Source organism: Rhinolophus hipposideros (assembly GCF_964194185.1).
Source record: "Rhinolophus hipposideros genome assembly, chromosome: 12".
NCBI classification, from domain to species: Eukaryota; Metazoa; Chordata; class Mammalia; order Chiroptera; family Rhinolophidae; genus Rhinolophus; species Rhinolophus hipposideros.
The window spans coordinates 38,600,459-38,627,126 of record NC_138058.1 but is presented as its reverse complement, the minus strand read 5'-3'; the positions used below and the strand labels follow the sequence as shown (position 1 = coordinate 38,627,126).

The 26,668-nt window shown below is 33.7% G+C and overlaps 1 protein-coding gene across 6 annotated transcripts in view; it reads right to left on the bottom strand.

Annotated features, from left to right (window-relative positions):
* The window catches only part of CCDC88A (coiled-coil domain containing 88A), a 116,212-nt gene that overhangs the window by 38,477 nt on the left and 51,067 nt on the right, over positions 1 to 26,668 (bottom strand). For all 6 annotated transcript variants that reach the window (XM_081069491.1, XM_081069492.1, XM_081069493.1 and 3 more), the window contains exons 8-15: positions 25,947 to 26,119; positions 19,635 to 19,716; positions 10,884 to 11,042; positions 10,064 to 10,210; positions 9,359 to 9,503; positions 5,813 to 5,997; positions 2,422 to 2,559; positions 157 to 1,227 (exon numbers count right to left, since the gene is read on the bottom strand). In XM_081069491.1, coding sequence (XP_080925617.1) covers positions 157 to 1,227; positions 2,422 to 2,559; positions 5,813 to 5,997; positions 9,359 to 9,503; positions 10,064 to 10,210; positions 10,884 to 11,042; positions 19,635 to 19,716; positions 25,947 to 26,119 — 2,100 coding nt within the window. The remainder of the gene's footprint in view (positions 1 to 156; positions 1,228 to 2,421; positions 2,560 to 5,812; positions 5,998 to 9,358; positions 9,504 to 10,063; positions 10,211 to 10,883; positions 11,043 to 19,634; positions 19,717 to 25,946; positions 26,120 to 26,668) is intronic.

Below are 26,668 nucleotides of genomic sequence, written 5' to 3'. Positions count from 1 at the left end.
AGGAAACTTGGAAACTGTTTCTAGTCCTAATTCTAAATTTCTACTTTAGAATCGTAAAAAGTGATGCAAATTACTGATGGGTTCCAATAAATCTTTAAAAAACTTGGAGTTAAAAATATGAAAAACATTTGCCTTAAATTAAGTAACTATATTTACCTCACGTAATGTAACCAAAGTTTTTACATCAATAGTTGCTCTTTTCACAAGCTCCTTATTTTCTTTCTCTAATTCTTTCAAACGAATGCAGGATTCTTTATAAATACCAATCTCTTTGAATAGAGTTTTGTTTTCTTTTTCCAAATTTCCAATTTTCACATTATTTTCTTCTAATGTGGTATCTTTTATTTCTGCTTGCTGTCGGAGTCTCTTATTTTCTTTTTCCAGTTGTTTCTTATCCTTTTCCAGTTGAGAAGTCTCTTGCTCTAATGATTTATTTTCTTTTTCTAGCTGTTCTAGTCTTTTGCTAGATATTTTTAACTCTTCTAGGTTTTTTTGCAATGTTTGGTTTTCCATCTCTAAGTCTTGTAGTTCACTCTCTAATTGTTGAATTTTTTTATTGCTGTTTTCAAGAGCCTTCTGTAGCCTTTGATTTTCTGTATCTAAACCCTGGTAGCTAACTTCTAAGCGTTCTGTTTTCTTGAAAGATGCTTTCATGAGCTCCAAACCCTTCTTAAGTTGCTCTTTTTCACTTTCTAGTTCTTTATTTTCTAGTTGTAGCTGAGCCATTTTCATGCTTGTACACTTTAAAGATTCCACATTCCTTCGCAATTCTAAGTTTTCCTCATCAAGTTGGGAATTCTCTTTCTCTAGGGATTCTAACTGAAAACTAAGGTTTTTAAAGCTATCCAATCTTTTTTTTAATTTCCTACTTTCTCTTTCTAGCTCTGAATTTTCTTGTTCAAGGGCTTCAATTTTTTCACAAGTAATTTTTAAATTGGTTATCTTTTTCTGTAACAATTCATTTTCTTTTTCAAGATGATGCAACTCATTTTCAAGTTCTTCTGCTCGTTCTCCTTTTTCTTTATAATGTTCCAGTTCTTTTCTAATTTGTCGTTTTTCAAATTCAATCTTGCTTAGCTTGCTACTTGTTTCTTTGATAGATTCATGAAGAATTTTATTTTCTTTTTCAATGTCCTTCACCCTTGCTTCAGCACTTATCTGGGAACGCTGCCTTAAGGACAACACGGTTTGATTCAGATGTTCATTTTCCTGTTCCAATATTTTAACCTAATTTAAAAAGACAGAGGAGAAAATTGTAAATTTAAGCAAGAACTAAATATGTTAAATTAGTTACTCCTGTCCAAAAACTAACATGGAAATTAGAACATAAAAGAGTGTTAGCATGTATATCTTACTTTTAATTCTGCCAAATATTTACTGAGATCACTGCATTTATGTCTTTAGGGAGCTCATAATGTAAAGGAATGGTTCAGAGAGGTGTTTAATATCAATCAAAATGATCTTCAGATTAGTTATAACTGCATGTTTCAAATTCAAATACGAATACAGGTGAAACGTACACACATATCTGTCTCCTCAGTACATAAGCTGTTAGTTTCATAAATACATTTTGCAATACCTAACACAGAGGGTCCTCGGTAAATATCTGCTGTACAATATGTGTGTATATATATATATTACATATGGCTGTATATTCATTCCCCAGAAGAATTCTCACTTGTAAACAAAACATAACAAAATCCCCTGGTACATCTGAAAACTAATCCATCCAATTTATGGCATGGCATAATAGTTCAAGATTTAGTGTGTTAAACAATCCCCTGAGAATCTTGTAAAAGTATAGATTCATGCTTAGCTCTAGAATTTTTATTCTGTAGGTCTATAGAAATTTGTATTTTTATAGGTAGTTTGAAGACTATACCTAGATAATATAAAACAAATAATTTTACATCTAAAAAATAAATAGGACATTTAAAATAGCAAGTCATTCAATCTATCCTGTTTCCTCAAGCATAAAATAAAAATGATCGATTAGAACTTGAAAATACATCTGAAAGTATCCAAGATGATTGCTGCCACAACTTCTCCCTTTTTTTAAGGGTCAGAGTACAGCTGCATTACTCCCCAACTCCATTCCCATTTCTCCCCAACTCCACTCCCATTTCTCCTAACTCCACTCCACAGTCATTTTCCAAAGACACTTGAAAGCACAGGTACTGCAAAATTGTATATGAGATAATTATTAAACATACTGGCAATTAAAAGATGTCTAAGCTTTCTCTTTAACTTTACTAAAATAGATGGCATAGAAAGTTTGGTAAAATCATAGTTATTTTAAAATCTAAAAAATTCTAAAGTATTCATGAACACTTAATGGTACATGAACATTTTATTTGCATAAATCTAAAATAACTTGTTAATAAATTTTAAAATACAATGCTTAATAGGAAATTTATGAACCTGTCTCTCTGAATTTTCTCTAAGTGTTTCAATTGTTTTTTCAAGCTGAGCTTTCTCCTTCATTAGATCTTTGCTTAAATTCTGACAATTCTGAAGACTTTGCTTTTCTTGAATTATCTCATTCTCAAGAATTTCAACCTGGAAAAATGAAACCACAAAACAATATATCATTAAGTATTTTACAACAATGGAAACATGTCAAAACAAAAGATAATCACTGATTTAAAAATAAAATACACTTTTAATATCCAAATGGTGAAATTTAAGAATTTAGTAGAACAAGTCAAGTAACAATCCATGCTAGTATTAGCAGTTACATAAAATAAGCAGACATGATTATTTTTCTTATTCTCTGCATCTCTGAGGGCAAATTTCTACTTGTAAACACAAAGACAAATCCAAGTGAACATATTATAATTATGTGTTATATAAAGATTGTACAAGTCTTACTGAAAGGTTCTCTTGGCTTGAGTGGATTTGTAGAGTAAAATTTTAATTATAGTCTAGGAATTTCAGTGTACAAGAAGGAAGAGGAGAATATAAAAAGCGTGAAGGAAAAGATGAGAACTGGTAGTATAAATTTTAAAAATGTGAGGAAACAAAAAGGGATTTGGTTTAAAATAAAAAGGAGAAAAGAGAATACTGGAGAAAAACACGCTGAAAAACTCCTGCAAATATTTACATTCTATGTTTAAAATTTTCAATTATACACTTTAAAGATATAATAAAGTATGTGGTTAATAAGTATGAAAAAACAAATTTAAGTTTAAAATATGCTAGATCACTGATTTTCCCATTATTATATAACATATTCAGATCAGGTAATTAAAAAAATAAAAGATTTAGCTATATAAAGTATTCCACTCCAAGTTTAAATATAACTTAAATCTATATTGATAGTCAAGAATTCTAAGGATTTTAATAGTCTTATACAAAGCAAGTTGAATTTTTCTGTTTTAATATCAATGAAAGATAACTGCACATGGAAAACAATCTTCCAGTAATATCTCAAAAGCATCAAGTCACAAATCTAATCCAGTAACTTAATTCAACATTAATTTACATGCTTAGAAAGCTCTTAATTATTAATAACTAATTCATTTGGTTCTCCATTATAGATTAAAATATATAGATAACAGTTATTTAAATTTATTTGTTGTTTTACATCATTGGAATTTAAATGAAACATTTGGTTTACAAAAGACATCTTTTATACAATGAATTTATCAAAAATTGCTCAAATCACTAAGAATTTACTAATTGTACTTCAAAGCTAATTTCAAAATCAGGTAATAATTTACAGAACCAATTACAATGACAACCAAAATAAAACTGTTCCAAGTTCTAAATGGTCACTCCTACTTTAACACTGTATCGATTGTCAAATGCTAACTAAGATTATTTGGTTAATGGTCTATAGTTGATAACAAAATGTTTTAAAAGAGAAAAAAAATCTTGCAAGAAAATCAAGAAATCTAGTTGCATTATCTAAGGCAGTGGTCCTCAAAGCATGGTTCTAAAACAGCAGGATGAACATCACCAAGGAACTTCTTGGAAATGAGAATTCTTAATCCCCACCCCAAAACTACCAAAAATCAGAAACTGTAGGCATGGGGCTCAGCAATCTTGTTTTAACAAGCCCTGCAGGTGATTCTGATGCATATTTTAGTTAAAAAATTACTGGTCTAAAGGTTAGGGAGATTTTTATTACCGAGTCTATTAGTAGATACCTAGAACCTATCAAAGGAAAAACTAGACATGGCTAAGAGCCTAGAACATCCTGTCATGGCAGAAAGCAAGGAAGCTTTCAAGGAGTGGTAAGGTTGTGTCATAAGGATTCAGAAAGCAGCTTCATTGGGATAGTAAGAAAAATAAATGCAGGGGGGCCGGATAGCTTAGTTGGTTAGAGTTAGATTCTAACATGGGCCAGTGAGCTGTGTCCTCCACAACTAGACTGAAGACAATGACTACTGCTGAGCCACTGGAGGGGCGGCTGGTTGGTTAGAGCATGGGCTCTCAACAACAAGGCTGCCGGTTCAATTCCCTCATGGGATGGTGGGCTGTGCCCCCTGCAACTAAAGATTGAAAATGGCAACTGGACTTGGAGCTGAGTTGCACCCTCCACAACTAGAATGAAGGACGACTTGGAGCTGATGGGCCCTAGAGTAACACACTGTTCCCCAATATTCCCAATTAAAAAAAAAACAAAAGAAAAAGAAATGCAGTGGATAAAAACACTTCAAATATTTTTAAATCTATGAGTTCATAATGACACTAAAACAAACAACAAAGTCACTCAATTATCTCAGGAGGATATGAGAGAACAAATTCATTATTAGGAAAATGGTAACTAAAGGGACAAAATGAAACATTCATCCTGCTTTTCTCAAAGAGCTGTTCCTCAGAATAACCAATGGTGTTTGTTTTCTTTAAACCAGTAGTTTTTAAAGAAAGTTTTTCCTTGTGGAACTCTACCAAATTAAGGGATGATGTAATTAGAATATCAGAATTTTGCAATCTGATTAATTAAGGGATCCAAGCAAATGATTTTACATGACAACTAATATCACACACACACACACAAAACAACCAGACACGTGCCTCCTAATTAAAATATACATACTCTTTATGAACATTCTTACTAAAAACTCAATTTGAACCTGATTAAGCCTATAGATAGTCAATATAGGAGACAAAAGAACTTGCTAAGTGACAAAAAGAATGAAATCAGCAAAATCTAGATTTTGGGAACACTCTTTTAGACAAATAACCTGGTTTCTTCAACAGAAAAACTGCTAGGAAAAAAAGAATAAACTTATAGACTAAAAAAGACTTAAGGGACACATCAATTGATTGAACGTATTAATCTCATATGGGTTCAAATCTGAACAAAATGTAAAAAAATAGAATTGGAGAAATTGAAATGGTAACAAAAATTATTAAACTTTCAAGTGTGATTTTTGTCACTGCCCTTTTTTAAAAAAATTTCCTTACTTTTTAGAGATAAATACTGAGGTATTTGTTGGTGAAATGATACCCTTTCTAGGATTCACTTCAAAATCATCTAGTAGTTGTGGGGACAACAGGCAGGAGTAGAAATAAGACTGGCTGTAAGTTAATAATGGTTGAAGATGAGTAATGTAAATGGGAGTTCATTTACTTCACATTTACGGATGTTTAAAAATTTCCGTAAGTTAAAATATTGACGGCACATTAAAAACTGGAAAATGTTTTATTACAGTGCTATTTATACTTTTATGTACTTTTTGTATTAGTTTCAGGTGTACAAAGAAATGTAATAGTTAGACATTTAGACCCCTCATAAAATGACAACCCTCCCCCATTTTATGTACATATTTTAACATTACATTAAACATTAATTTTCATTTACCTTTTTACTTAGTCTTTGATTTTCTTTTTCAATTTTCAGGATTTTGGAAGTGTTACCTTCTGCAGAATCCATAGAACTCCGAAGCTCTTCTACGGTTTTTGTCAAACTCTGGTTTTCCATCTCCAACTTCAATAACCTACTTGATGTCAACTCATTCACCTCATGGCCCAAGGATTTTTGAGGTGCTATAATATTGAAAAATATAAAATTAGTAAAATTAGGTTTACTCTTTAAATATTGAGTGCAAATACACTAAATCACTTGGTCTTTAACTATATAAAAAATTTATAAAGCTATACAAAATAGACACAATGGAAAAAAAACAAAACCCAGACAGATAAAAGACAGATAAATCTTGAATTTTTAATGTATCCATAGCATTTCAGTGGGGAAAAAAGTACAAAATTTAGACTGAAGAGACTAGAATTCCAGTTTTAGTTCCATGAGAAATTAACTACTTGACAATACCCAAGTTACTTTAACCTCAATGAGCCTTGGTTACTTGTACAAAATATAGTTATTGGCCCATGTATCTCATAGAGTCAGTATGACTCAAATAAGAAGCATAAAGCATGTCCTATGCCACACTTTCAATAATTAAAGGAAGACAGTTTGAAGGAGGAAAATCCTAATCCGATTCTGAGAAAGACAAGACCAGTATACATTGGTCATCCTGAAAAAGCCTTTATCTAAATGAAGAATCCCTGCTCTACTAAGTGTAAAGAGCAACACTAACTCCATTTTGTCAAGGGAAATCATCTTTCTAAGTAGGTTACAGCATTACATTTTTAAACATAAGAATACTCAGTTTCTACCATATTTCCCTGAAAATAAGACCCAGCCGGACAATCAGCTCTAATGCGTCTTTTGCAGCAAAAATTAATATAAGACTAGGTCTTATTTTACTATAATATAAGACCGGATCTTATATAATATAAGACGGAGTCTTATATTAATTTTTGGTCCAAATGACGCATTAGAGCTGATTGTCCGGCTGGGTCTTATTTTCGGGGAAACCTGGTAGTTCTGTAAATGATGCTCTCCAGTAAGCCAAAAATAATTGTTTTTAAAACCCTATAGCAAACTAACTGAATATTTTGATGATATAAAAATACTAGGGTTTACAAATGACATATGATGCCTAGAATTTATTTTGAAATCCTAGATTTCAGGAAGGGAAACGAATACAAAGAAATAACAAAGAAATACACACACACACCAGATCCCACAAGCATATAATTTTTACAAACTTAGGTATGGTAAAATATCCCCCAAATTTTAAGTAAAGAAAGTGTCAATTCTTATTTCCAGCTTTTGTTCTAGTAGCATGTTACTAATGTTTTATTAAAAACTGATATACTAGTCACTGACTTTAAAAATTCCATTAGTTGTCCAAGTCTTCTTTAGTAAAATTCATGATTTATACTCGTGTATTTCAAATTAACAAGATTAGGCTAATATATGACATACCTTAATAATACTTTCAACACTATGACTGTGCTTCAAAGAAGCTTCAAGTCAAACTATGAAAAATTAAAAGGATGCTTATAACACATTTTTATCAACATGAAAGAATGCCTATATTGTAATCTTATGTGATAAAAGGAACCCGAATTTTATATACACATTGATAAAGTCTAAAATACCTATGAATGATATAGAAAAATTCTAGAAGCAAATTGTTTGAAATGTAAAATTAATTTGAGAAATTATTAGTGACTTTAATTTTCTCCTTTATTTTTCCACATTTTGCAAACTTTTTAGAAAGTCCCTTATATAATTTTAAAAACTGACACATTAAAATGAATATTCAAGTCTATGACACCAGCTAATAAAAACTACCAAACTGTGATATGATAATGATGATGATAACAATTATTATTATTCTGAATATTCAAATGCTTACTATTTACCAGGCACTGTTCTAGGGGCTTCGTAAGTATTAAGAAATTCATTCCTAACAAACCTACAAGGTAATTACTATTATTGTCCTTACTTAATACATGATGAAACTTTAAAAAAATTTTTTTTTAAATTGGGGAATATATTGGGCAACAGTGTGTTTCTCCAGGGCCCAGCAGCTCCAAGATGTTGTTGTCCTTCAATCTAGTTGTGGAGGGTGCAGGTCAGGTCCAAGTCCAGTCACCGTTTTCAATCTTTAGTTGCAGGGGGCGCAGCCCACCATCCCATGCGGGAATTGAACCAGCAAACTTGTTGTTGAGAGCTCACGCTCTAACCAACTGAGGAATTCGTCTGCCCTTCTGGAAACTCAGCAGCAGCTCGCTGTCTTCAATCTAGGTGGGGAGGGTGCAGCTCACTGGCCCATGTGGAAATCGAACCAGCAACCCTGTTGTTCAGAGCTCGCGCTCTAACCACCAAGCCATCTGGCTGCCCCGATGATGAAACTTTTAACAGTGTGATTTTTACTTTAGAAGTAGACAGCATTTAAGTCTGAATTTTCTTTATAATTCCTTTCACAAGGAATACAATAAAAAAACATTCCACAAATATTTTAAGTAACACTTCTCAGGAACTTCACTGGCTGAATATCATCATTTATATATAGTGAATTTACATGGGGTCCTAGAATTTGGAATTAGATTCTCAAGTGTAAAACTAGAAGAAGCCTAATGGTAATAAACATGAATCATCTGTAAAAATAATTATTCTGCAGGAACCAGACTATAAGCTCTCAAACTTTATGTCTACCACACCACTATAACCTCAAGGCCTGGTATAATATTTTACACATGGTAGGTGCTTAATAAACACATGCTGAAGGAAGGAAAGCAGGCGGAATAATCTAATGCTGGGTAATAGAGAAACCAGTCTAATTAAAATAAATGTAACCTAAGTGTAATTTCAATAAAAATATCAGTATTAGCATAATCAAAGCCACAACCCAAACAACTGTACTATATGTATATGGTCAGCTTTAAGATAGAGGACAAGTCAATAATGGAGCTTAAGAAAAAGGAGCCAAGATTTAAAAATTTATCTGGGGGTCTTTCATTATTTCCAGGGTATAACTGGGCTGGACTGGTTGGTAGGTGTAATCCTACAAGAGAGATTACATATATTGATGAAATTAGCCATGAAGATCCTTAACTTGCTTTATTCCTGCTATGTATTTACCTAAGAATCTTCCCACTACGTTTTGACTTCCTATTTAGATTTGCCTGTATTAAAAACACATGCTAATATGACCAGCTAATATGATTTTTCTGTTCTATTTAGCAGATGGCTGTATTTCTCAAAATAAATGAATAAACTAGTATTCCAGTTTCTTGTGACAATAACAGAAACAACTGATCAAATCTGTTATTTCACTCAAAAAAGTTGAGTTAAGACATGCAAAGATAATCAGACCCAGGAATGTGGAAATAACATATTACTCCATGAAATCATATCTAGAGACACAGCTACCCTTCTTAGACATCTACAGCTAGGGAAAAAAAGAACTGCAATAAAATATCCATAAATGTAAGCATAAATATAATTTCATTTATTCATCAATCCATTCAAATGAAACAATATTGGGAATACCTTCAGAAAGTTCACTAGTTCTGGATATTTGTTCCAGCTCCCAGCCAAGATGTAATGATTCATCCATACTTTGTTTCTGTGCCATTTCCAAAGTCATATTTTCTTCCATTAACTCTTCAATCTTTTTTCTATCCATGTCACGTTCCTTTTTTATTGGCAAGGAATAGAGAGAAAAAAGAAAGCTATGAAACAGTACAATTACAAGCTAATATTGCATTACTATAACTAGTATTTATCAGAAACTGAATAATACGACAATAAATCTTGAGTTCCTTAAATTTTCAGTTTGAAGGCAATAGTCAGTTATTATAATTTTTACTACTAGTCCTTATACTGACATCCTTTAAAAATGACCTTTGGGGACACTGAAAACTCGTCTTTATTGTCAATATGTTGTTTTAGTGATATAACAAGTGGTTCTGACCCAATTAAATAATTTTGTGTATTTTAAAGGCATGTTTACACAATAACCTATTAGAGTTTTCTGAAAAATAGAAGACAAAATGAGTAATACCCCTCTGTAACAAAAGCAGAAACTTCTAGTACTCCTGTATTCATATAAAATTGGAAACATAGAATTTACTTAGCCATCTCTTGTTTGTTAAAACATCAAGGACACTAGCCATCCTTTGTCATTACAGGGAATCAGATGAATCTTAGAATTCTTCCTTAGAGACCATGTTTGATCTACTTTACAATACTTACCATTTCCATATCATGCAATTTAGCCTTTAGCTGTAAATTCTCTTTTTCTAATTCATGTAATTTATCAGAACGAGCTCGAGTTCCTTCTAATTGGTCTTCCAACATGGTTTTTGTTTCTAATAACACTTGATTATCTTCTTTTAATTCCTATAAACATTTCAAAAGGGCTTTATTTATCACAAACATGTTAATATTGATTAATTTTTTAAAGTTCTAAAACAAAAATTGTTTATATGCAAGACTAAAGCTACTGCGTAACAGAAATACAGTTGGTTTTTTCTTGGTTCCATTTTTCCCTCCAGAATTTAAGCTATTATGCAAACAAAATACTCAGTACTTAATATTAAGTAACAGTACTATAATTTTACATGGAATTGTTGGGGTACATAGAAATTCCTTAGACACAAGGATAAGGAACTAAGTATAAGCAGTCTTGCAGATATTTAACACACACATCTCCACAGAACCAGGGTTTAATTTGTTGAAATAGATTTAAAGATTTCTCTCCAATTAAACTATAACTTGAAAGTGAAAAGTTTGGGGGTTTTGAGTAAAATTCCAAGACTCACATAAATCATAAACTAAGACTCTATCAATAAATACTTTACATAAGCATCATGAGAAAATGTTTAATTTCCCCAAATCCCTTTTTAAAATTCTAAGCAATATGCTGATCTATCATAAAATAAACATCTGAAGGTATTTACAGTTTGCTCAATATTTCAAGAGTTCCATAGATTAAGTGTATTTTCAATGAATTCAGAAAAACACTTTTAAAGAAAAAAAGCACGTTGTGAATGGTTTAAAAAATGCAACATACCTCAACTCTTGCCTTATAAAATTCAATATCATGTAGTCTCTCTTTGTATCTGCTGACTTCACTTTCAAGCTTATCAACTCTGATTGCCTTTTCTCGAAGTGCATCTAATTCATCTCGATACATTCTTGCAGAACGAGCATCCGAAATCAAATTCATGTTCTAAACATAAATAAATATTAATATTTTAAGTATTATTTTCTATTTTCAAATTGGTAATCCTTGGTTGTACAACTTAATGAATCTAAAAATCAATGAACTGTATACTTTAAAAGTGAATTTTGTAGGTTGTAAATTATATCTCAAATAAGTTGTTTTTCAAAATGAGGAGACATACAGCCTTTTTCGTTTAACCAAGAATAAAAAGTATTTTAAATATACATGTTTATACACAAATATATACACAAATATACAAATTGTGTTTCTATACAAATTTTTATATAATGTTCTATATCAGTAATGTAAAAAATATCCAGGATATTTTAAAATACCTTAACCTCTACTTAACATAATCATTTAGAATTAATTTAAGGTAAAAAAGTTAACTTTAAACTACAGGACAGTAAAAACATAGAAGAGGCAAACTATTACTAAAATTGATCATTTAGTTACTTTAGAGAAATAATGTCTCTATCCAGATATGTTGTAACATACCAATTCCTGTTAATTTTTTTTAATGCTTTCAAGTAAAATGATAGTGCATCTGATTAATGCCATTTGAGACAGATATTAAAATTCAACCTTTTAAAAGCCTTCCTGTAATCCTTTTGAAGAGTAGATCAAAGTATAATCCAGGGACATCTGTAGTTTCCTGAAACCCTTCCGGGAGTTCATGAGGTCAAAACTGTTTTTATGTTAATTCTAAGACATTATTTGCCTTTTTCACTCTCATTCTCTCATGAGGGCACAGTAGAGTTTTCCACATGGAGTTCTCCACAGTAGAGTTTTCCACATGGAGTTCTCCACAGTAGAGTTTTCTACATGGGATGTGCTATCTTAACAGAATATATACAGACATAGATATGGGACTCTAGTACTCTTCAATTAAGCCAGGCATTAAAGAGATTTGTAAAAATTTAAGAGTACCATTCTATTTTTTGTTTATTTTGGAAAATAATGATTATTTAGTTAAAATATATTTTTATGTTAATGGATGGGTTGAGTATTATTTTTAAATGAATTAAAATTTTAAAATTCTTAGTTTTAATTTCTAATATAGTAAATGCCAGTAGATATAATCCATATTAATTTATAAAAGTAGGAAAGTCTTGAGACTAAAAAGATAGAGAAACACTGTTTTCGAAGGAACACACATACAAAAACCCTGTTACCAAGAACTGGAAGAACAGTCATAGCATATCTAGAAATAAAGATTATGATTTCCCATTTCATACATCTAGAAAGGTCCCAGCTTGTGATCCTGCAAGTAAAGTATTCCCTTAAGTTAAAATGACAGGTTAGGGGAAAAAAAGGGAAAGGAAACTCTTCAGGCTTACCCTGACCCATACCATTTATGGGTTAAAGGAGACCTCATAGACTACCTCCAAATGAAAATAAAACATTATGGAGTGATTAAAAGAAGTAAATTTGCTTTTTAAAATTTTTTTTATTTTTCAATTACAAGTGACATACGATATTAGTTCAAGTGCACAGCACAGTGATTAGACGTTTATATAACTTACGAAGTGATCACCCCATAAATCCAGTACCCATCTGACACCATATTATTACAACTGACTACATTCCCCATTCTATACTTTACACTCCCATAACTATTTTGTAACTACCAATTTGTACCTCTTAATCCCCTACCCCGTTCACCCAGCCATCCCAACGCTCCCATCTGGTTACCACTAAAATGCTTTCTGTATGTATGAGCTTCGTTCTGTTGATTGTTTATTGTTCCTTTATCCTGTTTTCTAGATTCCACATATAAGTGAAATCATATGATATTTGTCTTTCTCTGTCTGACTTCCTCCACTCACCACAATACCCTCTATGTCCAACCATGTTGCTGCAGATAGCAAGATTTAGTGTTTTTTATTGCTGAGCAATATTCCGGGGTACATATGTACCATTTCTTCATCCATTCATCTGTTGATGGACACCCAGGTTGTCTTGGTATCTTAGCTATTTATGGTAAGTAATGCTGCAATGTCCCTTCAAAGTAGTGTTTTGGGTTTCTTTGGATAAACACCCAGAAGTGGAATTACTGGGTCCTTCTGAGTTTCTTGTTACAGCCTTCGTTTTAGATTTTCCAGTTCTTTGTGATTCAGTCTAGCAAGGCTATACATTTGTAAGAACATGTCCTTTTCTTCTAGGTTATTGAACTCGGTAGCATACTCATGTAGTCTTTCATAGCATTCTTGTATGCTCCTTTGTATTTCTGTGGTTATCTGTCGTAAATTATTTTATTTCTGATTTTGTTTATTTGTGTCTTTTCTTTTTCCTTTACTGAATCCAGCAGGGGTTTGTCAATTTTATTACTCTTTTCAAAGAACTAGCTCTTTCTTGCATTAATTTTTTCTATTGTCTTTTTGTTCTCTATTTTATTTAATTCTGCTCTAATTTTTATTATCTGCTTCCTTCTGCTGAATTTGGGATTCATTTGTTCTTTTTCCAGTTCTTTAAGATGTAACATTAGGTTGTTTATTTGGGATTTTTCTTGTTTTGTGAGATAGGCCTACAATGATATAAATGATATAAATGTTCTTATTACTGCTTTTGCTGTTTTCCAAAAGTTTTGATGTGTTTTATTTTCATTCTCATCTATTTCTATGTATCTTTTCATCTGTCCTTTTATTTCTTCTTTGACCTATTTATTTTTTAGTAGCATGTTGCTTAATCTCCATATATTTGTGGTTTTTCCTGCATTCTTTTTGCAGTTGATGTCCAATTTCAAAGCATTATGGTCAGAGAATATGCTTGGTATAATTTCAGTCTACTTAAACTTGTTGAGGCTAGTTTTGTGTCCCAAGATGGTTTATCCTTGAGAATGTTCCATGTGCACTAGAGAAGAATGTATGGTCTGGTGTTCTGGGATGAAAGGTTCTGAAATGTGAATTATGTCTATTTGATCTAATGTGCAACTTAAGGCTGATATTTCCTTATTGATTTTCTGTTTGGATGATCTACCCATAGCTGTCAATGGGTTACTTAGGCGCCCTACTATCAATGTGTTTTTGTCGTTTCTCCCTTTAGTTCAGTTAGTAGTTGCTTTATATATTTTGGTGTCCCGTTTGGGAGCAAATATATGGTACAGTGATACCTCGGCTTTCTAACTTAATCCGTCCTGGAAGACGGTTCATGTTCTGAAACGTTCAAAAACCGAGGCACGATTTCCCCATAGAAAGTAATGCAAAATGGATTAATCCGTTCCAGATCTTTAAAATCAACCCCTAAAACTGCAAACTTAGCATGAATTTTACTATCTAATGATCCAGTAAAATTTACAGCGTTCGTAAACCGAAATGTTCGTCAACAGAGATGTTTGAAATCCGAGGTACCACTGTAAGTGTTATGTCTTCATGATGTATTATCCCTTTATCATTATGAAATGTCCATCTTTGTCTCTTGTTACCTTTTTGATCGTCAAGTCTATTTCGTCAGATGTAAATATGGATACACCCGCTTTTCTCAGTATGCCATTTGTTTGGAATATCATTTTCCACCCTTTCATTTTTAATCTATATTTGTTTTTGCAGCTGTGATGCATCTATTGAAAGCAGCATACAAGTATGATTGGGTTTTGTTTTTTGATCCAATCTGCTACTTTGTGTCTTTTTATTGGTGAAATCAGACCATTTACATTTAAGGTGATTATTGATATATGAGAATTTTCGATAGCCATTTTATCTTTTGTTTTCCAGTAGCTCAGTGTCTGCATTGTTTGTTTGCCCCTGTGTCTCTGTGTTATTTTAGTTTGGTGGTACTCTATTATTTTTTCATGGTTCCGTTTTATATATATATTTCTCAGTTGTGGATTTTTTTGTGCACTTAGCATTAAGTTTATGTAAAAGTTTCATATATAGAGCAGACTTTTCTTCTGCATGCACCTTATCTCCATTCCTCTTTGCAAATTCAGACCTTTATCCCCCTCTTTGATGTTTTAATCACAAACTATTCCTATTTATGCTGCGAGTTCATTTGCGAGTTACAGTAGTAATTGTCTTCTCTTTTTTTCATGTTTTTACATCCTTTAATCTTTATGTTATATTTAATTGTATAGTGCTCTATTCTGAATATTTCCTGCTTCTGTCTGTTAGTCATCTTATTCATAGTTTTGTATCTTTTTATCTTTTTCTTTCAGGGAGAATAACCTCTTCAGTATTTCCTGTAATACAGGCCATATGGTGGAAAATTCCCTCAGCTTCTGTATAGCTGGAAAGGATTTTATTACTCCTCCATATTTAAAGGATTACTTTACTGGATACATTATTCTTGGCTGGCAATTTCTGTCTTTTAGTAATTTGAACATTTGATTCTACTTCCTCCTAGCTTGTAGAGTTTCTGCTGAAAAAATCTGATAATCTAATGGGCTTTCCTTTACAGGTTACTGTCTTCTTTTATCTAGCTTCCTTGTGATTTTTTTTTTTTTAGCATTAATTTTTGACAGTTTCAATATAATGAGCCTTGGAGAAGGCATTTTCAGACTGAAATAATTAGGTTCTGTTTGTTTCTTGGATTCAAGGATCCAGTTCTTTCCATAGGTTTGTGATGCTCTCATCCACTATTTGTTTGAATAGGCTCTCTGTTCCCTTCTCCCTCTCCTCCCCTTCTGGTATACCCATTATTCTTATATTGCTCTTTCTGATAGAGTCAGGTAGCTCATGTAGAGTTCTTTCATTTCTTTTAACTCTCAAGTCTCTCTCTTCTTTGATCTGTGTCATTTCCAGATTTATATCTTTGATATCACAACTTCCTTCATCCACCATGTCAGCTCTACTTCCTAAGCTTACTATTTCATTCTTCATCTTTTTTTTTTTTTTTTGAGTTCTTCACCGCCAGAATTTGTATTTGCTTCTTTTTAAAAGTTCAGTCTCTGGTATAGTATTCATTTTGTTGATTTTATTTCTGAGTTCATTAAACTGCCTGAGTTATCCTGCATCTCATTTATTTTTCCAGAACTGCAATCTTGAATTCTCTGCCATTTAAGTCACATATTTCTATGTCCTTAAATTTCTTTTCTGAATATTTTTCTGATGAAAGGAGAACTGACTCTGGGTGGTGAACACACAATGGGATTTATAGATGATGTAACACAGAATTGTACACCTGAAATCCATGTAATTTCACTAACAATTGTCACACCAATAAATTAAAAATTTTTTTTTCAAATGATAAATAGCTGCCATACTAGAAAAAAATATATTTTTCATTTTATTTCTGAGTTGCCTTGTTATCTTGGTTGTTCATGGTATCTGATGGATTATTTCTCTGCCTAAAGCATCTATGAGAGTGAATTCTGACACAGGTTATTAAGAAGAGGTCTTTCTTTGGTTTTCCAGTAGGTGGTGTTGAAATATTTTATTCTGTCTTGGACTGCTCAAGTTGACTTTTCAGATATCTGCTGGGCAGTGTTCCCTTGTATTCCCTGGTCATGGAATACAGGTCACCTTGGTCTCAGCACCACCCCTGTGGGAGAATTTGGTAGGCAATGGGGTTGTGAGTCCCTGAAATCCCAATGAGGCTCCTGCAGCCAGATGCAGAGTTGCACTGCCTGACCTGTCTAAAGTGCCCCAGCTGGGATCAGCTACTAAGGGAGGGGGCGGGGTGAGCTGGGAGATGCAGTTGGTGTTTTTACCTTTGTTCTCCTCCCAGTAATGGTGACTGCCAGACCTCAGCTGCCTCCTCTGTATCTCCAACCTTTTCACTGGAATTAGCCACAGTGTGCAACTGCCACTCAGGAACTGTCTCTCCAGTTCTCAGAGCTGTAGATATTCTGGTTTGTAACCTGACCCTCACTGCTACTGTTTCTTCTGAGGTCCACTGCTAGCTCTGAGACGGTGCTGGGAGGCGAATTCTGGGAGAGTGAAGGGAGGTGGCCAGGTTCCGTAGCTTTGTTTTTCTGCCCTGCCTGGCAATGCCGGCTGCTAACACATAGCTGTCGCACTTCTGTATTCTGTCTCTGCCCCAAGAGCTGGGTTCAGCTGTTATATGCTGATCACTCATGCAGGAATGCTCAGGGCATCAGACAGTATACCTGAAGTTTGAATCCTTCCCTCTCCCAAGACCCGCAGACCTCTGTGTTGTGTCTCTGGCACCAGTCTCTGCTCTTCTCCCTTCCCTCCTCCCATTTGCCCCAATTCACCCACCTTTATATGTTTCATTGTACGGATAATCTCAGATGTGTTTCTGTGTTGTGCAGGGAAACCTTTGTTGAATTACAGCTGTTTAACTTGTACCTTCAAGGGGAAAGATCAAGGGGACCGCTCACGCAACCATGCTTCTGACCTTATTACTTACATTTTTTATCTTCTCCCCCCAGCCCCCCTTCTTCTCCTTAAAGAAGTTCCTTTAACATTTCTTGTAATATTGGTTTGGTGGTGATGAACTCCTTTAGCTTTTTTGGACGCTATTTACCTCTCCTTTGTTTCTAAATGATAGCTCTGCTAGACAAAGTATTCTTGGTTGTTGGACCTTTCTTTTCATCACTTTGAGTATTTCATGCCAAAATCCTCTGGCCTGCAAAGTTTCTGTTGAGAAAACAGCTGAGAGTCTTATGGGAGCTCCCCTGCAGGTAACTGTTTTTCTCTTACTGCTTTTAAGAGTCTCTCTTTGTCTTTAATCTTTGGCATTTTAATTATGATGTATGGTGTGGGTCTCTTTGGCTTCATCTCGTTTGGGACTCTCTGTGCTTTCTGGGTTTGTATGTCTATTTGCTTCTCCAGGATAGGAAAGTTTTCTATCATTATTTCTTCAAACAGGTTTTCAATTCCTCATTCTTGCTCTTCTCCTTCTTTACCCCTATCATGCAAATTTTGTTACGCTTTATGTCCCAGCAGCCCCTTAAACTATCCTCGTTTTTTTAGATTCTTTTTTCTTTTCGCTTTTTTGATTGGGTGTTTTCTGCCACCTTATCTTCCAAATCGCTGACTTCATCTTCTGTTTAACATAATCTACTGCTGATTGCTTCTAATGTATTCTTCGTATCAGTTATTGTCTTCTTTTTTTTTGACTGGTTCTTTTCTATATTTTCTATCTGCATTTTTTTGGTTTGTTTCCTATCTCTTTGTTGATGTTCTCCCTGAGATCAGTGAGCATCCTTATAAACAGTGTTTTGAATGCTGCATCTGGTAGATTGCTTGTCTCCATTTTGTTTAGCTCTTTTTCTGAACTTTTGTTCTGCTCTTTTATTTGGGACATGTTTCTTGTGTCCCAAAATTTTGGCTGCCTCCCTGTGTTTGTTTCTATGTATTCTAAGGTAGAGCTTCTATGTCTCCCAGTCTTAGTAGAGTGGCTCTATTCAGTAGGTGTCCTGTGGGGCCCAGTGGAACAGTCTCTCTGGTCACCTGAGCTGGGTGCTCCAGGTGTCTCCCTTGTGTGGGTTGTGTGTGCCCTCCTGCTGTAGTTGAGCCTTGGTTGCTGTTTGCACATCAATGTTGATCCTCAGGTTCACTAGTTGTAAGAACTGGCTGTAACTATAGTAGAGGAGCTATTGTGCAGAGGCTGACCCTGTGGAGATGGACTCAATTTAGTAGTGCTCTGGTGCCTGCTGAGTTCATCTTTGGGTGTGTCATTTGTGGAGGTATTGCATGGTGTTCTGGTGTAGTCTGAAGGTGGCCACCAGATGTGAAGGGGCTCTGGTGCAGGCAAACGTCAGCTACTGCCTGTGCACTGCCTGCTGCCATTTGGTATGAGCTACAAAGTGATCTGCAGATGGCTGCCACTTGTGCTAGGTTTGGAGGTGCCTAGGAGAGGAAAAGCTACAAATAGAGGCCAGCCACCAATAGTGCCAGGCTTGGGGCATGCCAAGGCCAGATGCTGCTTGTTTGGGGTTTGTGAACCTTTGACAGATTTTAGGAAAGTCTGCAGCATGAGCTGAGACATGTTAAAGCCACTGGAAATGGCTGGCTTGGCCTGTAAGTTGGGTGAGTTAGGGTTTCAGAGAATCAACAGGGTGGGGAGAAAGATGTTAGCCAGGTTGATGGAGACTCAGATATGGCACCTGCCTGCATCTGCTCAATGGGTGAGGGGAGGGCTCAACAAAGGAACAATGGCTCTGCTAACACTTAAAAGAAGTGAATTCTTAAACAATCTTGGTTCAAGATGAAAAAGACAAAGCTTTAGTAAAACAAAAATTTTAAAAAGTAAAAGGGTTTGATCTTATTTAATAGGAAAGAATGGAAAATTAAAAAGCATTCTCTCATATACAAGTTAACACAAAGCACTATCAGAAAGTAGAGACCTAGGGAGATACACATATGCAGTATAATTTACAGTAGAGTTGTTCCAGCTTCCAAGTCCACAGAAGCCAATTATATAAAAAAAGAGAAACTTATAACTGCCCCAGTTCTAAGAGCCTCCTCTGAATCTTAGCAAAGTTTAAATAGCACTGATGTAGAATAAAGAAAAGTCCAAAGACCTTGATTTCTTCTTTGGCTCTGACATTGCTGAAGACAAAAACTGAAAAGGCATAAGATCTCTTTAGGTCTCAGTTAAATGCATAAAGCATTAAGGTAAAGGTTATAAATTATACGGAGAAAAACCAATTCCCGATTACTTATTAGTCCTATATAAGTTCCAGGTACAAACCTCTTGCTGCAGCCTTTTTAGTTCTATTTCCATTTGCTCAAGTTCTTGTTTACAGTCCAGCAACTGTTCAGTCTTTTCCTCCCTTAAATGCAAATATATTTATTAAAGCATAAGCTTACTGCTTTCAAAAACTATGATCATCATCTACATTAATACAAATGTATTATCAGTACTAAATATCTAGTTGAACACAGTATTAGCCATGACTCCAACCCAGGGGAAAAAGATAAAGAAATGGATATTAGGAATTTATATGATTAGTTACCATCAATCAAACTCCCCCTAAAGTTCTGCAAAGGTGAACCTTAATGATTAACATCCTCATAGTTCATAAAATAGTTTCTCTCTCTTCATTTTTCCTGACATCCCCCATTCCCACTCTCTCTTTCTCCATCTCTCCCTCATTGCATAGTCAAAGACAAACAAGCTAGAGAGTTTTTAGGCATGGAAGTACTATCTGTGTCTGAAACTTATAAGGGTCTCCTAACTATTTTCAACATTTACAATGGCTGATAGGAAATTATACACTGCCAGATGCCTAAAATCCTTACAATTCTACAGGTTTCTTCCCTGAAGTCTATAAACATCTTTAAATTTCTATCTTTCTCTTCACACTGCTTTACTTCTAACCCCCATTTTCTATCTCCCCTTCAGAAGTCAAGCTCCTCCAAGTAAAGTCTCTACTCACCATCTCTACTTTTCCACCCCTGTTCTTTAATAAAAAAAGGTAAATGTTCATCATAGAAACCCATCTGCTGTTGACCTCTCCTCATACCCACACATTTTTCAAAATCGTAATTTTTAATGGAGAAATATTCCCTTTGGTAGAGGAACCATAATAAATTTACTTAAGTGGATTCGTTTTTCACTATAATAAACATTGTTTTGGTAAATGAATTTATTATACGTAAAACCATGTGTATTTCAGAACATATTTCTAAAAGTACATTACAGGTTTAAAGGTACTAGACATATACTGTCAAACTGCCCTCCAGAAAGGTCATTATCAATTTATAATGCAACAGCAGAGGATAAAAGTGCCTATATTTGTAAAAATTTAACAACTGAAAAGTGCTATCACTGTTCTAATTTGCATTTATTTGAATACTAGGAAAGGATAGTTTTGTTTTCTTATGCTTGTGCCAGATATTTCTTATAAGTATTTCTTTATAGATATTTGAATGTTCTTTAAAAAGTTATAAACAAATTCTATTTTTTACTGTGATAACATTACATAACATAAAAGTGCAATGTTAACCATTTTTAAGTGTACAATTCAGTGGCATTAATTACATTTACAATGTTGTTAAACTATCACTACTATCATTCCAAACACTTTTCATCACTCCAAACACAAACTCTGTACCCAATAAGCAATAACTGTCCAATTCCTCCAGCCCCTACCTCTAATTTACTTTCTTTCTCTCTGAATTTGCCTATTAAAGATATTTTATTTAAGTAGAATCATACAATATTTGTTCTTTTTTATTTGGTTTCTCACTTAGCAAATTGTTTTCCATCTTTTTTGTAGTAGTAGGTATCAAAATTTCATCCCTTTTTTTGGCTGAATAATATTCCAGCATATGCCTGTATCACATTTTGTTTACTCATTCACGGACACTTGCGTTGTTTTCACCTTTCGGCTATTGTGAATAACACTGCTATAAACAACGGCATACAAGAATCTGTTTGAGTCCCTGTTTTAAATTTTGGGGGGATATAACTAGGAATGGAATTGCAGGGTTATAGGAAAATTCTATGTTTCACTTTCTAAGGAATATTGTCAATGCTTTTAATTTTACTTATTTTTTTTTCTGGTTGTTCATATACTTAACATTTTTTATACAAGTAGAGCAATTACCTTTTATAAATACTTCTTTTGCTTTTGTGTAAAGCTCTTCCCTACCTAGAGAACAAATATATACTCATCTACACATTTTTGGTTCTTTCAGCATTATTTCTTTCTTTTTTTAAAAACTTTTATTTATTTTAAGTGTGTTTTCCAGGACCCATCAGCTCCAAGTCAAGTATTTCATTTTTTATATTTAGCTCTTTAACCCGTCTGAAAGTCACTTGGTGGAAGTGAGGTGTAAATTTAAATAATTTTTCTAAAAGGAGTTATCCAGAAGTTCAAGGTTCGTTAATAAAGTAATTCCCTTTGTGCATCCACTTGACATTTTATCTACAGAAATAAGGCTTCCATCCACACCTCCCAGATGACACTGTTTTTCATAGTCAATTACCTTCTTATTGTCAAATACAGTGGATTATTTTCTAGTCTTTCTAGAGAGTTTAATACAGTTAACTTCATTCTTCTTCTTGACACTCTCTCTCCTTTAGCTTCTATGACTTCACACTCTTAGGTTTCCTACTTCTTCACATATTAATTCTCTGACCCTTTTGCTGATTTCATGTTTTGGGCTCATCTTCTGGCTAACAATTATCAAGCTCTCATTATCAGTGCTAAGTAATTTTGCTAGGCACTTTACACTTTCCCAAGCACAGAATCCTTACAAGAGCCCTCTAAAGAAATAATAGCAGTGATAGCAGCTTACATTTATTCAGCAATTATGTACTAGACATTGTTCACTTTATATATTTACCTCACACAACAATCCTATTCCTACTTAATAGGCTAGGAAACCAAGCAGCCTTATAGAGATTAAGTAACTTGGCTACAATCACTCAGTTAAGAAGTGTCGAACCAGGATCCACACTCAGGTAGTATACATCTAAAGCTAATGAGCTTGATCATATGCTGTATCTCTCTAGAGTACATATTATAAGTCTCATTTTATGGATGAAGAAACAGTAACATGGCTAATAAAAGGTAAAGTCTGCCCTTAACTACCTAAATAATTTTTTAATGTTTGTGTTCTTCAAATTACATCCTTCTCATTCTTCACCTTCTCCTGGGCAGTCTTGTCCACTCCCAAGGTTGCAACTACTTACCTGCTGCGTATTATTCTGCATCAGTATTCCAGTGACCCCAAATTTTTATTATGTGTTACAGACCAGAGAGTCAATTATCCAATGATCATCTCCAGAGAGATATTTCTGGGTACCTCAAACTAAAGATATCAAAAGCTAAATTTGTCTTTTAGCTTAATCTTATTCCTCTCTCTTATATTACAAGTGAACAGCAACACTATTCAAATACATAATAACTATAGCAAACTAGGAATTATATCAAAGACCCTGCCTTCTCCCTTATCTCCTTTCCACTTCATTGTTACAATCTTAAATCAGGCCCACACCACTTCTTGCCTGGACTGTCCTTCACTCCACTTTCACACTGCCACCAGAATTTATTTTTTCTATTTGGACACTTACTAAGAGTCAGCCACTAAGCTAGTATCTCTTTATTAAAACATAAATCTGACCTTGTAACTATGCAAAACAATCTTCAGTTGGTCCCCACTGTTTAAAGTCCAAATTTCTGAGTACTGCATATATGACCGACCATCCACATGTCCACTTCATTTACAACTTCATTACCCCTCCTTATACCCTACTGAACTTGTTGCACCTCCCTCTGCTTAGAATACGCAACTGAGCATTTTCAACTCAGTTAATGTCTAACATCAATGGAAATGTGACTATCTATATTCCTGATACCACTCCCTTTTGTCTCCTAACTCAGAAGTGACAAGAACTCCTTTGGGTTTCAACTGTAGGCTACACAGACTTCAAATACACTTTGTTTCATATTACTTCACTGATCTGCTTAAAAATGTACCTCATAAGTCAATTTAAAAATGGGCAAAGATTTGAATAGACATTTCTCCAAAGAAAATATTTAAATGGCCAATAAGCACAGAAAAAGATGCTCAACATCATTAGTCATCGGTGAAATGCAAGTCAAAAACCACAATTAGATATCACTTCCCACTAGGATGGCTATAACCAAGACAGTAGATAATAATAGATATTGGTGAAGATATGGAGAAATTGGTGCCCTCATACGTTGCTGGTGGAAATGTAAATGGTGCAACCAAATAGTGACAGTTCCTCAAAAGGTTAAACAGAACTACCTCATGACCCAGCATTTCTACTTCTTGGTATACACCCTAGAGAACTGAAGACGTATGTCCACACAAACATGTGCACATGCATGTTTACAGGAGCATTATAAATAAAAGCCAAAAAAAGTAAACAATCCAAATGCCCCATCAACTGATAAATCAGCAACCAAAATGTGGTCTATCCATATAATGGAATCTTTTTCAACCATAAAAAAGGAATGAAGTACTGATAAACACCACAAATTGGATGAACCTTAATAACATTATGTTAAGCGAAAGAAGCCAATCACAAAAGACCACATCATGCATGATTCCATTTATATGAAATGTCCAGAATAGGCAAACCCATGAAAAGAGAAAGTATATTAGTGTTTGCCAGGAGTCAGGGCAAAGATGGATAGTGAGTGACTGCTAGTAAGTATGGGGTTTCTTTTTGGGGCAAATAAAATGTCTTGAAATTAGATAGTGTATGATGGTTGCTCAACTCTATATATTAAAAATCACTAAATTGTACACTTTAAAAGGTTAAATTTCCTGATATGTGAATTATATCTCAACAAAGCTGTTATTGAAAAAAAGAATAATTTCTTTAAAAAGAATCCTCTTTGAAAACTTAGTACCAATGGAGACAGAAAATTAATAAAGTTTTGATAGTGTTAACTACTGCATAAAAATAAAATTTATAAGGAATTACTTCTTCCAACCAAATTGCCAATATTTTTACTCTGTATGTTAATAAATCAAAAGCAAATTATATTATGTTATACCACCCATAAGTATGTAATTAGTTAATTTGTATGTTCTCATTACAATTATTTATTTCCATTAGGTCTATGGCAACCTGAACTATTTTTATCCATCCTGACTTCCATACTTCATCACTTTAGTAAAGATTTGTCCCAGCAAAAAGACTTAAAACAAATGTTAATAGAAGAAGTCCAATAAGGAAACACATTTTCAAAGGACAACAAAGACATTATATGGTATCTGATGATAGTTAATAGGAATAGTTGCTCTATTTGGAATATTTATTTATTAATTTAAAATATTCATTTTTTCCAATCAGCATATGAAACCAAACTTTATCAATCTCTTTAAGTTGTCTGGAATTTTAATACACTCCATGGCCAAGTAAATTTTATTTAAAATCAAATTCTAATATAGCACAAAATGTTAAATGAATTCACAACCATTATTGCAGCTCTAATTGCATGCTTTATCTAAAGACTGGAGAAGATTGTGCTAAATTATATGGAATGAACTAGTGTTCACTGTTTAGGCTATCCATTAACTGCCAGTCAAACTAATAACAGCAATCTCTTCCCTAATTTTCCTGGTGCAGCTGTTTATAGAATATCCTGGGCGTGTTCACTTCAATAGATACATAATAATGCAGACATCCACAATCAAAGTCGTATTTTTTTGTTTTCAAATTTTTCTATAGACTACATTTTTTTCTACCTTGCATATTCAATCACTTTCTTAAACCAACGACTTTAAATAATCAGTAAATAAACTTAATTGCTAGATTGTGGCTTTAAATTTAAAATCTAAACTGTAAAACCTAAATTCTAGGAAAACAAACCAAAAAAAAGGAAAAATTCAAAAACACAAAAATCCTTTGTTCTTTTTAAAGTGCAAAATAAGTCTCCAGCAGAGATTGGTCATATCTTCACATGTGATTCACCAAGGAATGCCTATGTGACATTTACACTGACTTTTCTGCAATGATCTTTGAAAGTTAAATAAATTTCACCAGCACTAACCAATCTGAACATTTACCATCTCTAAGTACATGAATCAGGCATTTCAATTACTCAATGCAGGAGAAACCGACAAAAAAATTAATTTTTTGTAATACCAAATGCCAACAATTCGATCTTTTATAACATTAATTTTAAAAGAGCTAACTAAACTTATTGAATCTGCATCAGTGGTTGCCAGGATTTCGATTTTAAGAATGTAAAAATAAAAAAAATTAAGCAGATCCCAATTTGCCAAGGAAGAACATTATTTTATAAAAGAAAGACATTTTAACACTAGACACATAGGACAAATATAAAACCAGAATAAAGGGCATCCTTTTAACTGGTAAGATTAAGCATTTGAAAAACTTTATGCCTTTATGCCAGTCTCCTAATTTTTCTCATTTTGACAAAAACTAGTAAAAACTTGACATGGGTTAGCAATTGGGAACTACTACCCATATACCATACAACTAAAAATATTGTTTAGGTAATCTTTGTGACCACATAAATTCAATCAGCCTTGAAAATAACCAACTTACAATTCCTGCCGAAGCCTTCTTATCTTGGCCTTAGCATCTGCCAGTTCCACTGACAGATGTTGTCGACTTTCTGTTCGTTTCATGCCTGGAGAACCACAGGGTGATTGTGCAGATGAAGAGGCATGGGGCAGAAAATGAAGACCATCTCGTTCTTCAGAGAGTTCTATAATAGTCTGAGGAAATGTGGAAATAAACACAGAATCACTTTTAGTATTCTACATATCAAAGAACTAAATACATCAACACTATTCATTGAGTCTACTAAGTACTATACAATATTGAAAATGATTCATCAAATATCTTAACTTCATCATATTTAGCAGTCATTTTTAAAAGTTTGGTTCAACAGTTCATGGATAAGCTATTTAGTAGATAACACTAGAAGACTTAATACTTTTTTCTTAGTTTCTTTTTTTAACTTTTATTTATTTTAAGTGTGGTTTCCCCGGATCCATCAGCTCCAAGACAAGTAGTTGTTTCAATCTAGCTATGGAAGGCGCAGCTCACAGTGGCGCATGCAGGGATCGAAATGGCAATGTTGTTAAAAGCACCACGCTCTAACGAACTCAGCTAACCAGCCACCCTTTCTTAGTTTTTAACAAAAGTCAATTGTGGTAAAATAAGTAGACCAGATGGCAATGGTTGGAAAGTCATAGAAGACTTGTTGACATAGAAAAGAAACTAATCCGAGAATGATATGTCTACAACTATGTTGTCCAATA